Source organism: Amphiura filiformis, chromosome 8 (assembly GCF_039555335.1).
Source record: "Amphiura filiformis chromosome 8, Afil_fr2py, whole genome shotgun sequence".
In the NCBI taxonomy this organism is placed as follows: Eukaryota; Metazoa; Echinodermata; class Ophiuroidea; order Amphilepidida; family Amphiuridae; genus Amphiura; species Amphiura filiformis.
Window position 1 is genome coordinate 61,607,262 of NC_092635.1, and position 23,658 is coordinate 61,630,919.

General features: G+C 37.6%; 1 protein-coding gene across 1 annotated transcript; it reads left to right on the forward strand.

The window, feature by feature from the left end:
* Positions 1-80: 80 nt before the first annotated feature.
* On the forward strand, positions 81-14,334 carry LOC140159324 (uncharacterized). The gene is made up of 3 exons (XM_072182764.1): positions 81-241; positions 6,396-6,638; positions 8,428-14,334. The coding sequence occupies exons 2-3, from the start codon at positions 6,415-6,417 to the stop codon at positions 13,640-13,642; spliced, it is 5,439 nt and encodes a 1,812-aa protein (XP_072038865.1). The 5' UTR covers positions 81-241; positions 6,396-6,414; the 3' UTR covers positions 13,643-14,334.
* Positions 14,335-23,658: the final 9,324 nt, after the last annotated feature.

The window sequence follows — 23,658 nt, forward strand, 5'->3', positions numbered from 1 at the left end:
TTAGGATGAGCTTCAGTGATAGTCAGCTTAAAGTGCTCGGTACAATGTGATCGCTACTTCCGGTTGATCTATGACCGAAATTTCCGATGGGTGAAAAAAAAATAGAGAAGTTGGGGTTGGTATCAGATTAACTGCTGCAAATACGGAAATGAGCTCTCCAAATTCCTTCATCGAGTGGATGTGTGTGTGAAAATGAATCATCTGCAAGTGTTGGTTAGATTTCGACAGAGCAATATTCAATGTAAGAAAGCAAATTGCATGGCGTACGGTCGTTTGTCATGGCCGGGGTTTTGTTGTTTTGTTATTGCCTGCAATCATTCATGCATCGTATTGCACGTATTGTAACATGACCTACCGCACGAACTAGTGCCGTACTATTACGCTGACTTTCGTATTCGGCGAGGAGGACGATTTCGACCTCCTGGTTTGTTTACAAACAGAGTGGTAGACAAAAGACCGTTCCGCTTGTCCAAACACTCAAGTATCAGAAGGATGGTCCACAATAGCGTGATTTACGTAACATGAATAGGGATTAAAAAGCTGTCACGTAGAACCATGTGCTTCTATTGTCCAATTTGCCATCAAGATTTCATATGGAAACAGTTCAGACCCAGAACAGGATCATGTCAGAAATTAATATTTTGTTCTGGGTCTGATTATTCGGACTACGCACGAACGTCTATTCGAGAACTCTCAATGCATGCTTGGAAACTATAGCTAAAATAATAGTTTCTCACACACTTTGGGTAGCGCTGCATTTCCTGTGGCACGTGCACATTTGATCACGCTACATGTACATCACAGTACATGTATATAATCGTGTCGTTCCACTAAACTTGCAACATTTACGCAGTGCACGCAGTACATTCATACTCTCATGATCGAGAAATTATTATTTTAGCTTTAGTCTAGTCTAAATACAGACTCACTGTGACTGTAGTACATGAGTAAGAGCAATTAATAGGTATGCCAGGTGAATTCAAATTTGCCATCAAACTGCATCATTTTATAGTATTCTGTCGGTCCGTGCCACGTCACTTCCGGTTGACTCACGGTCGAGTGAAAACAAGTCCCTGATTCGATTTTTGTTGATGATTTCTGTCATTGGTGTTTTGATCGCAAATAGTCAGTAGAATCAAACAACCGTTTCTAAGTCTTCAGACAATCAGAGTTAGGGATATTCATAAAATTTTGAAGTTCAATATTTTTAGCTGAAAGTTCTTTCATTTGAAAGAGAGTTAAATTACCTAAACAATAAGGGGTCAATCATGTTTCTAGTGCATATGGTCGCATGTCATGAATTGGTCATCTTTTGTGTAACATAATGTAAAATGAGGAAAATATTACCAATTGTGATTCTTTTCCACACAACTTTTAATAAATACATTTTAGACCATTATAAGTATATATTTCTGGAAAGCTTTAAGTTATATTACAAGGATGCCAAATCAACTAAATATAACATCATAATACAGGGTGGGTAAGAAATATACAGGGTGGAACATCAACAAAATTAGCATATTTCTTGTCACAGTGAACCCCATATTTTTCTTTTCTGAAAGCAATGTAGCTCAAAATAAATATGGATTCAGAAAGACATTTCATGGGCCCTTCAAACAAATTAGGAAGAAAGGGTTTGATATCCCTTGTGTTAAACATACAGGGTGGTCAAAAATTGTAAAATAATTTTACAATTTTTATGACATTTATCAAGCAAAACTTTTTTCCTCCATTTCTGGCACTAAAACTAATAGCATAATTGAATTCCTCATCAAATTTCCTAAAAAAATATGTGTACTTTTGAATAAGTAGGATGAATCGGGCCAAAGATGGGCCAATTAGAAATTATGCCAGAGCATTAGGCGCGTGAAAGTCGATTCCGAGTTTATCGTCCCCCGCCCGCGTCACTTTTTGGTAACCAAAAACACCAGCGTCAACTTTTCAAAAATGCCAAAATAATTCATTATTTTCAAAGTATCAGTGTTTTCACCAGTTTTAGCAATTGGAAACATATATTTTTGTTTGTAAAACATATAAATTCATAACTTGGAAGCAAAAGCGAGGCCCTTTTCTAACTTTTCTAGTCCCTACCCATATAAAAACATGTTTATAAATAACATGTATGAGTGTGGCTTTAAATCAACACGCATTTTAGGTCAATAATGAAATCTGATGAAATAATGAAAAATGAAAAAGTCACCTCACCAACCTGGGAAAAAAAAGGGACGATAAACTCGGAATTAACTTTCATGGGCCTTACGTGTACACTTTGTACAGTAACATATAGGAAAAACTGTCTTAATTAGCATTTAATTAGGCAATTAATTAGTTACATCTTTTGTTACAGTTGATCTACTATGAGGTACATCTACAATATAGGATGACATACATGTATGTGCAATTTGTGGTCCATGCTAGTTGTAATTTTTAAGATACAAAGGTTTGAAGTTTGCCATATTTTCACAATTTTGTGTACAACCCTATGGGGCTCCCCCGCCCCAGCTCCCCCGCCCCGGCTCCCCCATTGACACATCTTACATATTGAAGTATAAATCTCAAAGTAGTTGTCCAATTGACTTGGGTTTTTTTTGTATTTGACAAAGAACATAATTATCTACAAAATGACACCAAACTTTCCACAATAGGTACTATACTTTTAGAATAAACCAAACTTGAAGTGTGAAGAAAACATTTTCATGTTATGGCTCGTCCATTTTGGGGTGACCTATTTGTGACATGCGACCATATACTTTTGAAGTTACAGACAAAAATAGTGTCTTCATTCTTCAAATTGCCCAAAATTTTGTGTGTGAAATTGTGACAGCAGGCACATGTACAATGTACACTACTGTATGTGACCCCAAATGACCTCCTATTCTTTACTGTAAGAAAGCCGTTTTGGATGGTCTTGATTTACACACAAATTGCTTTTTAGCTAAATCGAGCGTCGACTTGGTGGAATATGGATTGCACTAGATGTGATAGTTTATGAATCCAGTATCATGCCAGTACCAACATAAGTCAACATCACTTACATGTAGGTTTTGGTTGTCAAAATTAATTTTTAGTGATTTTCTCCATTGAGCCCCACAGTAAAGCCATTTTTGGGCCTATACGTTAATTATCATTTCAATATGTTAAGAATGCTTAGTGTAGGGGAGATTGGGGTTAGTTGAAACATTTTTCACAAAATCGTCTTTTTAAGGCCAATGAAAGTAGATTTTGAGTTTCCCGTCACCCGCCCTCACTTCATTTTCTGACCCTCACTTGATTTCATTATTGTGATTTTCCAAAAAATACAGATAAAAACTGGTTATATTTGCAAAAAATATTATGAATATCCCTTTATTTTTTGTGGAAAAATCAAAATCAAAACATACATTTTGCTGTCAACCTTGCAGACTCTTTTTAGTCATTTTACTTTTGAATCTCATTTGGGCTAAACATCCATCTTCAAGTGAGTGATCGGCAAATAACAACACATTTTACATGCGTGTTGGCTGTTGGTCATATATATGAAAGGCAGAAAAATAATGAATAATGAAAAAGTTACCTCACTTGTTTTCAGAAATTATGTGACGGGAAACTCAAAATTGACTGTTAGTGGCCTAACGCAAACCAATTACTTTCAAGAAACACTAACCATATCACTTATCAGTATAAACATACATACATGCTACAAATACAGCCTTAAACTTTATTGGACCTGCTTATGATTATTCATATAATCCAATTTGAAAATTTGAAAAAAAGTGTTTCAACTAACCCCACCCCTGGGGTAAGTTGAAACATAGAATGAGGTTAGTTGAAACACGGCTTGTAAAAATGTCAAAATAATTATTATTGTGTTGTTAGGGTTATACTTCCCTTGAAGGCACCCTTTAACATACAATCAGTGTGAAAAAATGAATAAATAAATATGTGGGAGTGCGGGTCAATACTTCGGACACAAGGCGACGAGTGTCACCATGGACCAAAATACGAGAAGCCTAAAATATTATAAAATTTACTTTCTGTGTGCACTTTCTTGTATTATTGCTTTTTAACCATATTAAAGCAATATTGAAGAAATGGTAAACATGTTACAAATTTTTTAAAAGTCAAATTTTTAACCAGATTTTCTGTGCGATTTTCACGTGTCAACTAACCCCAGTCCCCACCTCAAAAGTTTCAACTAACCCCGATGCCTATTTTTACATTTCAAAGTTCATTACACAAAATAAGAAATACAATAAAACTTTTATTTACCATTATTCTGGGACTTACTACTAGTGCTTATGATACTCAAAAAATAATCCCCTGAATCTTCAAACAACATGGATGGAGATAACACATCTTTTCTGAGGGGTATAAAAATTAGTCAGTAAGTCAAAAAACATATATTCCTTTCCCAAGCCAACACTGGTGGGGCATCAGTGCTGTTGCTAATTTGGTGAATGACCCTTACTAATACCTATTACTAGGTGCCTGTATTTTACCAAATTAATTTTTTGTGTCAGAAAAAAATACAATGTTTCAACTTACCCCGCGTTCCAACTAACCCCAATCTCCCCTAAATGCAAACAGTATTAAGTGCCAAAAGAAGCAATTTATACTTATACTGGGAATTTCAAGTAAATCCGACCATGCCAACTCACTTGTGATTGGTTAGTATTTTAATTATTGTAGATCCAAGATTGGGCAATCGCGTTGTAGTTTGAAATGTGCGATGTCAATTGGGCAACTACATGTACTTTGAGATTTATACTTCATTATGTAAGATGTGTCAATGGGGGAGCCGGGGCGGGGAGCCCCATAGGGTTGTATACAAAATTGTGAAAATATGGCAAACTTCAAACCTTTGTATCTTAAAAAGTACAACTAGCATGGACCACAAATTGCATATATCATCCTGGATTGTAGATCTACCTCATAGTAGATCAACTGTAACAAAAGATGTAACTAATTAATTTCCTAATTAAATGCTAATTAAGACAGTTTTTCCTATATGTTACTGTACAAAGTATACACGTAATGCTCTGACATTTCTAAATGGCCCATCTTTGGCCTGGGTCATCCTGCTTATTCAAAAGTACACATATTTTTAAGGAAATTTGATGAGGAATTCAAAATGCTATTAGTTTTAGTGCCAGAAATGGAGGAAACAAGTTTTGATTGATAAATATCATTAAAAATTGTAAAATTATGTTACAATTTTTGACCACCCTGTACATGTATATGTTTAACACAAGGGATACCAAACTCTTTCTTCCTAATTTGTTTAAAGGGCCCATGAAATGTCTTTCTGAATCCATATTTATTTTGAGCTACATAGCTTTCAGAAAAGAAAAATATGGGGTTCACTGTGACAAGAAAAATGCTAATTTTGTTGATGTTCCACCCTGTATATTTCTTACCCACCCTGTATTACATGTATGATGTTATATTTTGTTGATTTGGCATCCTTGTAATATAAGCTTTCCAGAAATATATACTTATAATGGTCAAAAATGTATTGTATTGAAGTGAATCAAAATTGGTGATATTTTCCTCATTTTACATTATGTTACACAAAAGATGACCAATTCATGACATGCGACCATACATTCTTTTCACCCAAATGTAAGTCCGACACAATGAAATCATAACCCATTATCGAAATGCTTTTGCTGCAATGCCACATTATTTAGGTGTAATGATACACCCATCACAAAATAGTACCATTATTAAAGAGAACACTTTTTTGCCCAAATATTGCATTAAGCTGTGTATATAAAGCGTAAGTGACAGCGTGTATGGCAGAAATATAGCACATGTAACCATGATGGGGGATGTCGTCTGGATTTTAAAACAATACAGTACTGCAACAGAGCAAGACAAACATGTTTAGTCTTGACTCTGTCAATAGCCCACCCACAGTCCAAGATAACAAATTACTTTATGGAATGCAGTTTATTTTTGTGCTTTAAATTTTTCTCATAATAATTATCTCAAATTTTATCCCTATTAGTCCATTTATCGAGTATAGAGGGTATTCATTACTACGTCATTGATGTGATTGCTCATGCATAAAATTCCTCCACATAGGTTGTTTAGCTTAATCGGGAGAGTGACCTCTTGAAATGATGATCACAGTTATCTTTGAGTTATTACAGTGAGGCCCACGTAGAATGTTCAACACAAAGTGAACAATGCTATAACTTGGAGGACAAACAAACCAACACCGCCAAATTCGACTGACATGTGTACAACGTGGGAAGCTATGGGGAAATTGAACACTTGTTGTCTGATTATGCATGTGTTTATGGTTCGGGTAGCGGTTACTTAGCAACTCTTGTTCCGCTTGGGTTTATTGCATACACTCTATTTCTTCATATTCTAATTGTCAGTTCAAATGTATTTCTATTTTACAACAGAAGATGCAGAAAACCAAATATGCCTCGAGCTAAGAGTAAACACACTCCCAAACGGCGCTATCCAAAGAGATCAAATAGATTGCAGGACGGAAGAAGTTCAGATAGGCTGAAAAAGAAGAGTTTGAGAGAGTTTGTCCTGCCAGATAAGGCTGAGATACTCGCCAACCTTGTACCTGAAGGAACTACTTCAAAGAATTACCGTCATCTTAGACCTCGCAAATTAATTTCTGACTATGTCAAAGGGTAAGTAGGGACTTTCTTGAAGAGATTCATCAGGATAGTTCATTTAGATTAGCAAAGAAAAGTTCTTTAAACATATCCAGAACTTACATTTTATGGAGCTACGACGTTTCAAGGCCTAGTCTGGTCTCTTGATCACGTATGAGTGATTCCAAGGAGTTGAAATCCTTCATCGTGAAGACCAGAAGTACCCCAGATGGATCAGAGAAGCCATTTGGATAAGACACAGAGGGGACAAAGTTACGAACAATGAGGGGGGCTTCATTCAATCTAAGTCACGCCTATGACCACATTATCCAGAGCACATCTAGAAACACTCCATCATCTAGAAACACCAGCAGTGCATCTGGAATCACTCATATGTGATCAAAAGAGGTCTCGAAATGCTGTAGCTCCATAAAATGTGATGTGAGTACTGGATATGTTTCAAGAAATTTTCTTTGCTAAGTAGGAATTATTACAATTGATTTTTGTCAGTTAAATCTACAAATTTATGTACATGTAGAAGTGAATGTTCATGATACCAGTATGCAAAAACAACAGTGTACAATGTAAATGATCAACATATACCATAACCATACAATCATACATGTGTGCATAGATCCACATACAGAAATATTAAAGCCTGCCCCTATTTTCCAAAATATGGTATTCAAGTGTGCACCTGGGTATAAGCCAAGTAGCAATGTTGACTTCATTATCCACAAAAAACTTCAATAACTTTTAAACATGCCCATAGAAATAAAGGTGATTTGAGTTCAGTATTAATTTAAGGGGGTACTACACCCCTGGCAAATTTTGTGCCTATTTTTGCATTTTTCTAAAAAATTATAACACATTGGCGACAAGTTAGATATGTATATTATAGGGGCAAGGACTACAACTACTGTACTGAAATTTCAGCAACTCAAAGCAAGTAGTTATTGATTTATTGATCAAATATTGGTTTTCCCTCATTTTTTGACTGTAACTCCACAACTGTTGTCTGTGCTGAAATAAAATTTCCAGTGCAGTAGTTGTAGTCCTTGCCCCTATAATATACATATCTTACTTGTCCCCAATGCGCTATAATTTTGGAGAAAACTGCAAAAATAGGCACATTTTATGTAGTACCCCCTTAAAGACTTTGATATACATGTATCTTATACTATGACAGCCAAATGTTCAATATCTCTCCTAAGCTCTGTTTTAATAGCAGTTGGATCATAGAAAGATCACCTTTCCACTTGATGATTTCTCAGTATCCTAGCCCGTTCCTGGGTATAAGCCCACCCACTATTTTTGGGTAAAACTTATCATCTAGGGAGTAGTTAGTGTTTGAAGATGAGCTATAGTAGTTATTACCGTATTTGTTCCATTAACCGCCCATGCCTCTATAAGTGCCTACCCAGTGGCTTTACAACAAGCAAAATGTGATATTATTAACCCCTCATCCAATATAGTCAAAATCATAGACTAATCCAGACTATTTTCCAACTGTCAAAGTGAGTTCTCACATTCATGAGGGCCGATCATTTGATCGTGCCGTGTCTAACAATCAAGCCAGTGTTACGTGCCTTTTGGTATACGTGATAAGAGTGCTGTATGTGCGTAGCAGTTTTTGCCTGTCGCATTTCATTTAACGGTCGGCCCTCATTATCAGGTGATGCTGAGACTTTGACTGTTTGGAGTTCATCTCCGTGGCAGTTAATGGAACGAATGCGGTACTCTATATTACTAACAGGCCTACTAGATGTTTGTTATTTTTCAGTATTTATATGCATCTTAACCTTTTTGTATTCTTACTTTTCAGGAGAAATCGTTATAACAATCCCGATGGCATAGATCTGTTTGATGACAGCCCCTTGTCAGACTTTGTAGACGATGAAGAGGAAGCCCTGAGGAGACGTAAAAGGAAAAAGAAGAGGAAAGAGAGCAGCGGGTCATCGGAGTGGGAGAATAGTGAGGATAAAGAGTTCTCTGAGGGAAGTGCCTTCTCTGAGTCTGATGATGTTCTTGATGATACCGTCCAAAGCGATGACATTATTGATAGTGAGGATGATGATGGAGAACCATTGGTTGATGTTGTAAGTACAAGTGACAAGAGCACTACCGATGAAGAATCAGTTTCATCTACAGAGGAGTTTATGCAAAAACGTGTGAAGAAATCCTTGAAAAAAATTCCAAAGAGAGTGACTTCATCAACATGGTGGAAAACTAATAAAAAACCATTATCAGAAAGTACTAGAAAGCGGAGAAAACTGAAAAGATGTCCAGATCAAGAGGAGAGTGATGATTCTGAAGAGCAGCACAGACCAGCAAAACACAAAAAGAGAAGGTCAACCATCAGTGATGATGAAGATGATGATGAAAGGCCATCATGTAGTAGTGTGCGATCTAAAAGAGGTAAAGCAAAGACAAAAGAGAGAAGTAAGAAAAGACCAAAAGCAAAACGAACCCCGGTAGTAGAAGATGAAGATGATACAGATGAGGAAGGAGAATGTGCCACACCTGCTGTTCAAGAAGAAAAGAACTCTGGGGAAAGTTCTTCCAATGAAAACATTACCAAAGGTGGAAATAAGAGAAGCAGCTCAGATGAGGATGATCAATCATCTACTAATGAGAACAATGGTGAAGCACCAAGAAGTGAACCTGGTCTGGCAGCAAGTGTTAGAAGAAGAAAGACACGGCAGAGTACAGTAGTTTCCAGTGGGAGTGAGACTGAAGTTTTGGATTCTTCCACAGAGAATCCAAAAGATGGCGATGGTAGTTCATCAGGTAAAAATGATGTTGCAGTGCAAAGATCAGGAAAGCACTGTGGGAATGAGGAGGAGGAGGAGGATGTGCATGGTAGTCAAGATCACAAGTCATCAAGTGATGGTGTTAGCTGTGTAAGATCAGCAGAACACCACCGAACTGTTAATATTGTTGATGATGAAGGGAACGAGAATTCACAAGATAGTCAAGATCTTGATTCATCTATAGAGGGGAATGACACCATTGATGATACTCATCAAGCTGGTTGTGAATCTAATGAAACAAGCAAAGAGCTTGAGTCACCAAGAGCTGTAACAACTTTGCAAAATGGAGGAGAGAGAAGTCAAGACAAGGACTCTGATCTTGGTACTGGGAAGAATATAGAATGCAGTATGCCTATCAGTAAAGATAATGAATCAAATGAAGTGGAACCTAGAAGTGGTCTCAGTCAAACTGAACATACAGGTGATAAATCCGATGTTGCGGAGAGCATCTGTCAAGAGGTGTCAGATGATACGGGCAAAGAAGGTGATGTTGAAAGAAGAGCACAAGGAGTCATTGACAATGAAGCAGATAAAACTTTTAGTGAGGTTGTCATCGGAGATACTAACAAAGGTACCGATGAGGAATGTGGAATTGTAGATAAATCTAGGGTTGAAACGCAGGAAGATACTGGTGAAGATAATTTAAAGACTGATGTCAATGATGACATCGTAAATGGTAGAACATCAGATGTGGTAGCAGGTGAAAAAACTGCTGATGCTGTTGCAGATGGAACAGAGAATGTATCAAAGGCTGCAGATGATTATGACTCGGATGATAGTATAGTTGAATGTCCAGTTCCTCCAAAGACTCCACCGCCAGAAATTACCCTGAGTAGCGACGAAGAAGAGCCAGAACCTGCAAGTACTAACATTGCCACTGGTATGACTTCTAATTATAATCCTGCCACAGCATTTCCTGGGTCTGGGGCATCATTAAGGGGATTTGGGCCAGGTCCTTTGTTTGGAAATGGCATCAACAATCCGTTCCAGCAAACATTTGGTGCTACCACTACTACGGTTTCAGCCACCAATAACATGGCTGCTGCTCTATCTAGATCTGGTGCATCAATGAATAACAATCCTTTTGGTCAAGTTCTAAACAGTGGCTATATGATGGGGCTAAATGCTGCCAATCCCCTGCAGCAAGTTGGTCCAAGAAATAGGATGTCCACTGCAGTATCCAATAACCAAGTACACAGCTTTCCTAATCAAGACAATAACTCCATTCAACGGCCATCTTTATTCAACAGATCTAATACTGGAAATGATCCCAATCAACAACAAACAGGTCAAAATAAGACTTGGTCAAATTGGCCGCAGGTATCATGTGATTCATTTTATCAGAGTGCACAGGAGCAACATAGGTCGGTAAATAGCATTGGCTATCAAAGTGGACAAAGAAGTACCATGATGGCAGGTCATCAAAGTGCTCATCAAAGTGGACGCAGCATGATGTCTGGTACATCAGCAGTTGGTCATCAAAGTGGTCATAGAATGACCACAATGTCTGGTATGTCAACAAGTGGGCACAGAATGACCATGATGTCTGCTGGTACATCAAGTGGTCATCAAAGTGGACAAAGAATGACCATGATGTCTGCTGGTACATCAAGTGGTCATCAAAGTGGACAAAGAATGAGCATGATGTCTGGTACTTCAACCAGTGGTCATCAAAGTGGACAAAGAATGAGCATGATGTCTGGTACTTCAACCAGTGGTTATCAAAGTGGACAAAGAATGACCACAATGTCTGGCACGTCAACAAGTGGAACACTGGAGAACCCTCAAAGCATCCAGGACATGAATACAAGAGTTGCTAGTATTAGGAGACAGTTGTTATCAGGACATAGTTGGGGAGTAACACCCAATACGGTACGTCAGAATAGTGCACAGACATGGGGAAAAACACCAAATACAACGGGTAACTTTCAAAGTTCAAGATTGCCTTCACAAATGATAAGGAGTAATAACAATAACCAAAGATCTCAGCAGCCTCCTAGACTCGAGATATTAGGGGTATCAAATAATAGGATCTCAAATCCTCGGAACGATCAAGATAGAAATATACTTCAATCCTCAAGAAACTGTGTGCAGCCTAGTTCTTTCTCCCATAGAGTTGGTGCAGGTAATGCACAAACAGAACAAAGAACTAATTTCTCAGGTAATAATCCATTTGGTATGGGTGGAAATAGCAGCCATCACCAGCAGTCATATACACCTTCAAATAATCAATTGCCAAGTAGAACTCCAATGCAGAATGACTATCAAACTAGCAGATCTGGTTATTCAGGCTTTGGGACTACCGGTTTTGGTAGGAGTACAGAACATTCTACTGCAAATAGTCATCCACAAGCTGGATATTCTAATTTCGGTACTGATGGAAACGGGTCGACGAATAATTGCAATCCAAACCGATTCCCAGGAGCTAGAACCAATGGTGTGGTGTCACAAACCTTCCCTGGTACTGCTCCTCACGTCAACAGCCCAGCTGCAGACAGACTGAAAATGTTTGCAAATAGTATTCCCCCAACCAGTATTCAACAACAACAACAACAACAAAATGCAAGTCAAAGTAGTGCAATGAATAACGTAACATTTGACACCAGGCTAAATAAGTGGGTTCATGTACAACCTGGGAGTGGAAGTATTCAACAACAATCATTCTCTAGTGCGTTCAACCAATCAACTCAAAGTGCAGCTTCACCGATTGTCAATAGTATTAGAAGCTCATCGAGTGCGGTAACTTTGCCTGCCATCAGACCTAGTAGCTTTCAGAGCAACACAATGAACAGGGGCAGTGGCCAGATGCAGCAAGATGTACAGCAACCAATTGTGACAAGATCGATTCCCACAAATCCGCCAGTAAATACTCCCAATTTTGGCAATGTAAATAATGTACAAATATATCATGCTGGTGCACATGGTCAGAATCCTCCAGTCAACCTCCCAGTTTCTGCGTCACATGCTTCAAATACATTCCAACAGGTTGGAAGTACTACAAGATCAATGGGCCATTTTGTGCAGGAAGCGTATGAACATTTAGACAACAGCAGGAAAAACTTTGATCGTTCCATGAACAATATACAGGACAATATCAAAGCCATAAGAAATATTCAGGAAGAGATGAGGAGTATGACGGCAAGGTCTTCATCAACCAAAGAAATAGCAGTATTTTCCCAGACAATCATATCAGAGGTGTCATCAGTGCAGACTTCTAGTGAAGGACCATCAAGTGAAAATGCACTTCCTGATATTCATAACTTGCAGCCCAGTCAAGATGGGTTAGATCCAGTAGGTGGCAGCATGCTTACTGATATAAATGATGCGGTGCTAGCCTCCATAGCTAATGAGGAACCAGTGACCACAGAGAGTGATGACATGGTGATTTTTACCCTCGATGATGATCCTACCAACAAATCTTTGGCGACTATTGGAGATGAACCGTTAATCACTCTAGGTGATGAAACTGATAGTAGTATACTTCATTCCTATGAACATATGAGCAGTGCAGGTGTCATGGGTTCTTCATTTAATGAAACAGGTGGTGGATCAGCTGCCAGTTTTGCACAGAGTCTTACATCGAGCGGAGAACGGAGAGTTGCAAATCGAATGGACAATCTGGGGGAGCAGCTAACAGGAACCCCAGTAGTGATATTGCGGGATATTCTGTCGCAGATCAAGTCTGTGAGGTTTGACCAACCATCAGGTCAGTCATTAAGACTTGGTAGAGCTGAGGATAGGCGATTAGATATTTGTCCTGGCAAGAAGTTTTTGATAAAAGAAAAGAGTGATGATGGTGAAGTTGATATCATTGATCAGAGCACAAATGCCATTATTGTCCTAGAAACTAATCGAGCTAGACTTACAGAGAAAGCAAAACGGATTTGTGTTTCAAAAAGCCAGGACGACGGAAAGCAAACTAGCTCAGTGGCTACTCCAGGATTAGATAAAAACAACGCCAGTAGAACTATTGGACAACATCAAGAAAACTATTACTCTGGTTCTGTTCTAAATACAAGTTCTGTGGAGGACAGTATTTCTAGCCATTCTTCCAGAAACTCAAATTGTACCTCAAGCAGCAACTATGTTGGTCCAAATGAAAGATTCAACACACAAACTGCAAGTAATAATAATGGTGGTGGTGTGAAATTGCATCCTACACCCTCTGTGAGTGGTAATGAGGATAACCCAAATAAGTCAGTGCTAGATATCCTACCTGTTGTGTAAATTGTTAAAATTAATGTAATGTGTGAATAACCCATAATAATTGTTATATATCCGAGTCAGGGGTATAGCGCTAACTTGCACGTTGGGGTCATAGCATATTCTTTTAGCTTTTGGCCCACAAAATTGCCATTTAGAGGGAGAGATTTCTCAAGATCAATACCAGTCTCCTAGCAGTTAAGTAAGATTAGTCCTTGATCCAAACTTGGATCAGGTAAAGCGCTAGGTTTTCAAACAAGGGGTCAAATATTTCTGTGAAATTACGGATCAAACATCAGGGTGGAAAATATTCAGGACATTGTATTGAGCTTAAAAATGTTAGCAAGATATTCCGGTGTGTGAGTGTGACACTGTATAATAAAATGCCATATAGGCTTTGAGCATTATGTTAGTTTATTTTAGACAATTATACAGCGTGACTCTCCAACAAATTTGCTAATGCTCCTCATTGTTATGACATTATATACTTAATGTATTAGCATATTCTCATGGATTGCATATAATACATGTATTGTTATGAATTTGGCAGACAGCCAAATCCAGATTTGTCTTTTTGATAAATTCATTTTGCACATGAATTATTTTGAATTGGAGAACAGAGATTGAGCACTTTAGCTCACAACAGTGTTCAGCATGAAAGAGGGCGACATACAGAGTTAGCTACCCAGACAAACAAGTACCTAGACCTATGACTTTGGTTCGCGTAGTGAAGCCGACACTGCTTAGCAAGCGACTTTGACAAGGGCGCATACCGGACGCAAGCAAGTAGACATGTTGGCGTCTACGGAACATTATTGTTTTTGACGTGAGCGATAATGGCGCAACAATCATGCAAGCAAAGCGCGTTTTCTCTCCAGACATGAATGCTTATTTCTCCGCGTCCGACCACCCGACCAAAATCACCTTGGATACGTGGCTTCACCTCCCGCTGTGGTAAGGGATGGGCAGTAATAGGTCTAGGTGGTATGTCTATGGTTAGCTAACAGTCCCCCCGCAGTATTGTTGACGATTATCACTGTTTAAAAATGATATGCTGCCCTCTTGAGCTAAAGCATTAATCTCTTGTTGTCTAACAGGGCTGTCAACTCACACGCATTGGCCGTGAGTCTCACGCATTGGGTCACTTTCTCACGGTCTCACGCCAAGGTAGTATAATCTCACACAAAAAGCTGGAAAATTAGTAAAATCTCACGCATAGTCATGAATAATTTGTTGCTCCTACCCCCCCCCCCCACCCCCCGCTTTTCACATTCACGAGCGCCGTGGCTCAAATAATCATGGTACAAAATGATGAACATTTGAGTCAGCAAATCCCGGTACGCCTCTGTCTCACGCCAAGCAATTCCAAAAAGTTGACAGCCCTGTGTCTAATTCAAAAATATTTTGTGGTTAAGCAGTGTAACATGAATTTATCAAAAGCCGAATAAGGATTAGGCTGTCTGCCAAATTCATAATTAATTTGCCATGCTTGATTGGATGGCCTTTGGCTAATTTGCATAGAGTAACCAGGTATAGCACAAGTTTTACAATCAAGGGTCAAACATTTTTAATTTCAAAATTATTGATCCTGAAGCAGTAGTAGCAATAAAGGGTTCAAATAACCCTTTACCAACCTGTAAATGGTAATTTTGTGGGGTACACCCCGTCAGTCCGAAACCCAGTCAGTCCGAAACCCAGTCAGTCCGAAACCCAGTCAGTCCGAAACCCAGTCAGTCCCAACCACCGCTAGTCCGAATTTTAAGCTTACCTAATGCTAGCCCTAACCCTAACCCTAATCCTTATCCTAACCATAACCAAAACATAACCCTAACCCTAAAAATTCGGACTAGCGGTGGTTCGGACTGACAAGTGTTTTGGACTGACAGGGCGACCCCATTTTGTGTAGCACACTAGCACTTACTGCCTGCACTACTGCATGTCACATTGCGAATATTAGTATCCATTTAATATTTGGTGAAGGTATTGTACAATGAGCAAAAGAATTAATGTTAAGTAATGTTCACCCCTGTATATCCTAAATAAAGACAACATAGTCCAAATTAAAACAAGCAGCCAGCCCTTTGGCTCTGATTTAAGATCTGATTTGTTGAAATTGGTTGAGAATTAAAGAAACATGTTGCACTTTTGCGTTCTAATCAAAACACAGCGCTACTTTAAATATGCTTATCAGTGGGAAGCACGGTGCTAGTTCTCTTGTTCGAGAATGTTTCGTGTACAAATCAATAGGGCATGCAATGGAGTAAACTGCATTTTTTTAATTTGCATCTTCCTTGGCTTTTGAAGAATCATGTCTTTATTTCTTGAACAATTTCAGTGAATGAGGTTTTTTAAGACCTCATTTAAAAATTCAAAGGTAAAAGATGCTGCTTTTGCCTGCTAGTCTTATTATGACATACCTGCCTTTGATATAGAGGGTATGCAATACGACGTCACTCATGAGAGAGTCATCCTCATTTAAATAAAATTCTGTCCTCCATAAGGTGCCACGGGGCAAATCGCATGATAATACATTAAAACAGGTGATAGGTATGAATGGATGTGGAATCGATCTAGAGACCTGTCCCTCTGTCATCTTAAGCTATTTTAGAACTGTCCTCCAACATGGCTGCCATCTCAATTGTTATACCGTTCCGGTTGGTTTATTGCATACACTCTATACAGAGGTAAAAATAAACTGGTATCTTATAACTGTTTTACACACTGTATTCTATAAGTACTGTATGTCTATCCTTGTGTGGTTAAACCGGGCATTGTCAGCAGATTCACAGTCTTCAATTTCTAGCCGTATACGATCCAATTGTGCTGATATGTATGAGCCTACCCAATCAAATGCATAAACATATACAGTCCAACCTCTCTTATCCAGACCTCTTTTATATGGATCTCTCTGTTATCCGACTGAAATCTTCACAGGAAAACATGTTTTTGAGGATTTTTACACCTTTATTCTATGCTCAGAATGCTTAGAATGACATATCTATATGTTGCATAAAACACTCTAAAGCCATCTTTTAGTGTTTATTACCCTATGATAAAACAATCTTTTGTTATCACAATTTCAGTACTTGGGACAGTCAATGCAGAATTACATGTAATTCATTTATCCGGATTTCTCACTTATCCGGACAGTGCTTGGTCCCATCATGGCGGGATAAAAGATGTTGGACTGTAGGTAGAACCATGGAGTATCGACTCTGCCATGTTTGTGTATCGCTCATGGAGGCAAAATAGTGTACCTCCCAATGAGGTAGAACCAAAGAGTACCCACTCTGCCATGTTTGTGTATCGCTCATGGAGGCAAAATAGTGAACCTCCAGATTATTTTGCTATGTGTCAGGAATGTGCGCTAAGCTCTGCATGTGCTTAATAGATGCTAATTATCGTACCATTTCGGGCTTTAGCAGATAAAAGCCGGAGGTACACGATTTGAAACCAAAAGAAAGGATTTATTTATCATGCATTAAACACAGGGCAATTTTAAGTCTGTACTCTTAGGTCTGGTATGCACAAAACAAGATGGACCCGGTCTAACTTTAGAGATTAGTCTTACAGAGAAGGAACTTTTTGGTATTTACATTACATACCTTACTCTATATTATACACATGTGTAGATCCTGTTAAGGGCAAATATATACAGCTTAAGGTGGTATTGGAGGCATTATGGAAGTGCTCTAAGCATGTTTTAAACAGATTAATTGAGCAGATTAAAAACCGCAGGTCTGATTTGTAGAGTTGGGCGACTATCACTTTTTTCCTAGTCGACTAGTCGGCAGCAAATAGTCGCGACTACGACTATAGTCGCGACTATCTGTGGTTAAATTGGACTGAAAAATCGGGTGAAAGATTGGTGGCAATTTAGTATTTATGCATGATTACAGGACCCGTGATTGCGGCATCGCATCACAGTTTGCTACACAAACCAGCACTGTTGCGATACAAATTGCTACACTGTATCGCACGTTTGCGATGCAAATATTTGACTGTAAAATGCTGTAATATAGGCCTAACTTTTCTGTTCAATTAAATTCACTTGCCACTTTCCAGCAACAGCACAAGAAACTTCATATAATTTCTCAAACCTTCAATATTCCAATAGCGATCTTCGTTCGTTTCCATGTTTTGCTGTGCATGAAAATATGTAAACATGCCGGTACGGCAGTGCATATTTTCCATGGTATGCTCATGAGCGTGTTGCATCGTGCATGTACGATTAACTTTCACCTCCGACCTACGTCACCTGACCTCATCTAGACTACTGCATTTGTCGCTACAGGGTGGCATTGCAACATTACGACTGTTTGTCAGCTAATTTGTTTATTTTCCTGTTGCTTTCTAAATATTCTGTTACCACAATAAGCATAGCTTTTTGAAATTACGTGAAAAGTACTTCTAATCTAATAATATTTTCCTAAATTGTCCCTTTTGGAAAACACTTCTCGGAAGTTCTTGCTGTTTCTTTCCAAAGTTGAAATAATCTCATACCTTCAGTAGTTGGTACAAACACCCAACCTGGGTCTGTACATGCACGCTATGACACTGCTACACCTGTTATCGCTGCATAAATTATAATCATAATGAGATGTTCGACAGTTCTAAGTAATTTGAGTTTTTTGACGGCTTTTATCTTGTGGGAAAGTAGTTCAACAACAAGTCAATAACACCAATTTAATGATGATTTATGGACATTATGATTACTTGTTGGTATAGTGTTACTATTGGTAAGACAATGACTAACATTTTTTCACATTTTTCGTAGTTTATATGTTAGTATTTGGTTGGTTTTGGTGCGAATAACTGGCACTTTTAAAGTAATTTTTTAACACAAAAATATACTTGCATTAGTCGACTTTTGGTTTTCAATAGTCGTAGTCGCGACTATCAGTAATAGTCGCGACTAACGACTATTGGCGACTTAGTCGCCCAACTCTACTGATGTGCTCTATACAAAAGGCATATTGATCAAAGTACTTTACTCTACTCAATTAATCTGTTAAAAACATGCTCAAAGCATTTCCTAATTTCTAGAAAATGCCTCCAATACCACCTTAATATGAAGCAGCACACTCTTATAATGATTCTCAGTGCGGAGGATATACCGTAATTGTACCAGGGCTGATTTAATATTTATTTTAGTAATTGCATGTCATGATTTCACGTGGAAAATAATATTTCTGAGGGGCAGTTTGCTCCTGGACAATGCCCCTGATAATTAATAACAAACCCTTATGCCTGATACATCTCAACCTTGTAATGTTGCATTGTAAATGTCAGTTATTTTGGAATAAGACGCTATGCTTCCATAGGTGGCTGTATTGTCTTGTTGATGTTATTGTACACTGCAGTAATGATACATTTGAAACCACTGATTACATTCACATTGAATATATATCTCCATAGGGCTATTACAGTTGAAGTCCATATATAGAACCCCTATGGAAGATATGACATTAATCTCTCACACAGGGGTGTCGATTTTAAATGGAGTCATCCACTAATAGTAACCCCATTTAAATTTACACTGTGTGTGTGTGAGATTAAGGTCATGTACTCCATATGGGGAGTATGGGTTTCAACTGGAATAACTTAAAATATACATAGTATAAAAGTTCATTGTAATAGAGGTTGGATAACTATACTGCGCCAATAAAGTATCCTTACAGTTGGAAAAATAATCACAATTCCCAAACTGAACAATATTGGGGTAAATTTGTTTTTTTAATAGATGCACTAGCTAATCCTGCATATTATGACACCACATTGAATCCAATGTGACTTCAAGAAGCAAAGTTACAAGCATTTGATTAGACGAAGGTCCAGTTTTGAAAGTGACAAACTGGCCTATTCAAATCTCCACAGACTAGACATGTTGTTTGAGAGTGGTGAATGGCTAATTTATGCGTTTGGCTTTAATTTAAAACAAAAGGAACAAAAGAAAACTGAAACAAAAGAACTGACAAATAACATGAAAGTTATGAAAAGTACAGAGAAGTAAAAACTGAAATAAAAACTGCTTTAAAGACCGCTTCATTGAAGAAACTGTGTTGTCTCTTTCTTTTGCTTGTTGGAATATTTTTGCGCCTTGTATAGGCCAGTTTGTCACTTTTAAAACTGGACCTTCGTCTATTCAATTGCTTGGAACTTTACTTCCTGGGGTCACATTGCATTCCATGTGGTGTCATAATGTGCAGGATTAGATAATGCATCTATTAAAAAAACAAATTTAACCCAATATTGTCCAGTTTTGAAATTGTGATTATTTTTCCAAGTGTAAGGATACTTTATTGGCGCAGTATATGTATACATGTAGTCTGCAAAAGTGGGTAATGGTGAATCCAACGGACGAGGACACAAAACTCATCAAAGATCAATAAATGATACAAGAGGATACCTTGAATATGAACAGGAAAGAAAAAGAGCAAGGTACACCAACTTGACGTGGGGAAGTAAAATACAGACTAGATGGTACGCAGAGGGGGGGGGGGCAAAAACAGCATATGTAGTCACTTTACCTACTTCTAATGCCTACATTTGCTGTTTTTGTTTGGTACATGTAATATGATCTGGTCCATGGAGGCCACAGGAGGCATTTTTGAAAATAGAGTAACCTTATACAAACATTAGGCTATCATACATTGTAATACTGAAAACACTAAAAGGTCTAGCATACTTGGTTCTAAAGTTTTGAATATTTGTGGTGTCTATTTCTTATGTATTTTATTGGTTTTTGACTCCATATTTTTGCCTTTATCTCAATTTCAAATTTGCTGCCTTTAGCCTCCATGGACCAGATCGTGTCACATAGTAATGTCTTTATTATGTATGAGTATTTTCATTATTTCAGAAGTTGATTGTTCTATCCAGTCCTAATATGGATCTGGCCAAACTGAGAACATGGGGCTAAATATTGTGTATGTTTTGAGCTGCCATGTCGTCTTTTCTAGGGCAAATATAAATTTGTTTTCTTGTTTTGAAATGTTATACAGTATTAAACTAATCTGTGACTGCAGTGAGCACAAGAAATAAGGTAACAGTTCATGAATTATAACCTTACAGCCAATGTGAGGCTCAATTCCGAAAATCAAGGTGACCAAAATGACCGAAAGGAAGCTTTCGTTAATTTGTCAGTTTTGAAAAACATGTTTTGGGCCAAAATAGGGTAAAATGGCAAAATTTTGACTCGCGCACACTGGCCCATAAAATAGCAAAACAATCCTTTATTCATGGCTAAAATAGCCTGAAATTGTAATTTTTCGCGCACATGTCCCGCTCGTGCCGCCAATGTTCATGATGTTTCCAAATCAATTGTGCCTGTTATAAATGTGTACATATCCATATCAAAAGGATGCACTTGTTGGCGGCTACATTTCACATAATAGCTAGGAATAAATGCCAAACTCATCTCAAGTGGAGGTCACTTCAAATCATCCCCAAGTCACATGGTTTAGGAATACAGAGAACATTCTTTAACCATCTCACTTGGGGACGATTTGAAGTGATCTCCACTTGAGATGAGACTAGTATTTATTTCTAGCTATTATGCGAAATGAGACACATGTAGCAGCCGACAAGTGCATCGTTTTGATATGGACGTGTCCCACACACAAATGTTCACAAAAGCGAAAATTGCTACTTTTGAATTGGTACCTTCCATCACTTTTCATAAGTCATTATTTCTGCATTATTTGCCATCGCTGATCGTTGCGGTCATTATGGTTGCCGTAATGTTCTAAATTGATTAATTTTTGTGCTCCCTGTCCAGAGCAACAAACTTGATGGAATTACTCGCACCTCATTCAGATCCTTATTGTGTGCTAAAGTTGAAGATCCTTTTTGCAGTATGCAAATCATTAAAATAATGTTTAATTTCATACGGCTATTCCATTTAACAACCCCCCCCCCCCCCCCCGATAAAGTTGTCTGCTAAAATCTGAGAAATGGTGCTTGGAAAAAATCTTCTTGAAGGGGGTGTAGATTTCAAATGGAACAGCTCATACATTATACCTACATGGCTAGTATTAAGTTGGTTGTTACTTTTTTTTAACTCAAACTTTCAACTCCTGATATTTTTGTATCCATACATTGTACATGTATACATGTAAAAACACTCGGTTTTAAATGAAATAAAGATGGTTGACTCTGTGTTTTTTTAAATTAAGTTATTTTTAATGCGACTCCCCTGGTAACGACTGCTCAGTGCCAGAGTTGGGTAAGTGCAATAGCTGCCCTGTGAACATCTGGCAATTAACACACATTATATGGTACTCATCTAGGCCTACATATTGCACTTGCCCACTTCTGGCACTGAGCAGTCCCCCCATTCATGGTTGGTTCCCCTCAATATGATGACCCTGGCTATGCCACTTATGAAAACCTTAGGATTATGATGATTATGTGCATGTATACACTCTATTTTTAATGTAATGTTTATGTGTGTAAATATGCAATGAATCGTGACATTCAATCCATCCCCTCGAAAATGACAGACTTAAGCGCCCAGGATGCTAATTTAATGTACATAAGTCAAATACTGAACATATTGTATGGTTTCTTCTAGAGGAGACAGAAGGCCTACATAATGGTGGTGAACACAGTACAAAAGAAAGTACACATGACCAAGCTTAATGAAATATAGAAATAATCTGAAATCTCACTATAAATTATGAATAAATGAAAATCAACAATATTGGGAAAGTTATGAATTTGGCAAATGTTGAGCACAGTGGTACCTTCATCTGAAATGAGTGGCTATGTGAACATTATTTCTTTTTTTATTTGTGTATATTTTCAGTCATCCAGGTATATCAAATGGAAAAATAAATTTTTTTCAACTGGACTACTATTTTAACTGGTGACAGTTTCACATCCGCAGAGAAATTAGATTTTAATTTCCAATTTGATATTATTTCTTTTTGTACATAATAGAAATTCTGGCAAAATTGACATAAATACTCCGTTATAGCTCAAATGGAACAAATGCTGCAAGTGATGAAAAAAAAAAAAAAAAAGTTCCTTGATTCCATAATTGTTCCATAAATATTAAAATAATAATGTAAAGACAATTAAGACGATACGGTTTTCTGTCCGCAAAAAGCAATTAAGTCCGTGACGAGAAGTGGTAGACGTAGTGTAGACAGTAGATGGCTCAAATTTGTTGCTCTATATTAAAATGGCAAATAGGATGTGTATACGATATTATTTATATTAGTTGAACAATGTTCATGTATGAAGTGAACATTTGCAGTTTAATTAACAAATGTTTCCTTGTTTTATCATGTGAATCTCTGAGGTAATAGAACAAAATTGGTTCTGATTTGTGTGACATGCTGCTTATGATATTAGTGCCATATTTAATGATTGCTTCCTTTAATGATTATTTAATTTTGTCAAAACCAAATTTCAAGGACCCAAAAATGATTACAACCAGGATATTTACACCTTGCAGTCTTGCCTTGCAATCAACTTTGCTTTGCAAATAAGGGAGCGGTCATTTGTTCAGCATTTTGACATTTTGAAAATGTCACCAAAATCTGACAAATCTGAAGATTTTTTGCAAACATACTTCCATTTTCTGCCAAAATTAATAAATTTTGGCCCCAAAAGGGCCATCATTTTACATGATTTTAGCAAAAAAATATTTATTTATTTTTTAAATCTTGGGGTGTGTAGAGTGGGGTAGGGGTGTGTTTGTAAAAAATTCTGGATCGGTCGGGCCCGTAGAACAGGCTGTTTTTGTTTGTCACCCTATAAACTATATTACAAGGGCTGAACTGTTGAAACAGTAACTTTATTTATAATGTGTACATTGTAATATCATACATCACATGGTTTTACAGTTTGATTAAACTATTGAATCTAATTTACTTTTGAATTGCTTTTTAAACATAAAAGCCCCGGATAAAAGCTATATTTAGAGATTGCTAGTGTATTATATCAGTCTGTTATCATTCAAAACCAATTGTGATTCACTTATTGACACATGTTATACCTGGTGTAATATTACACATGTAAGGCTACTGTAC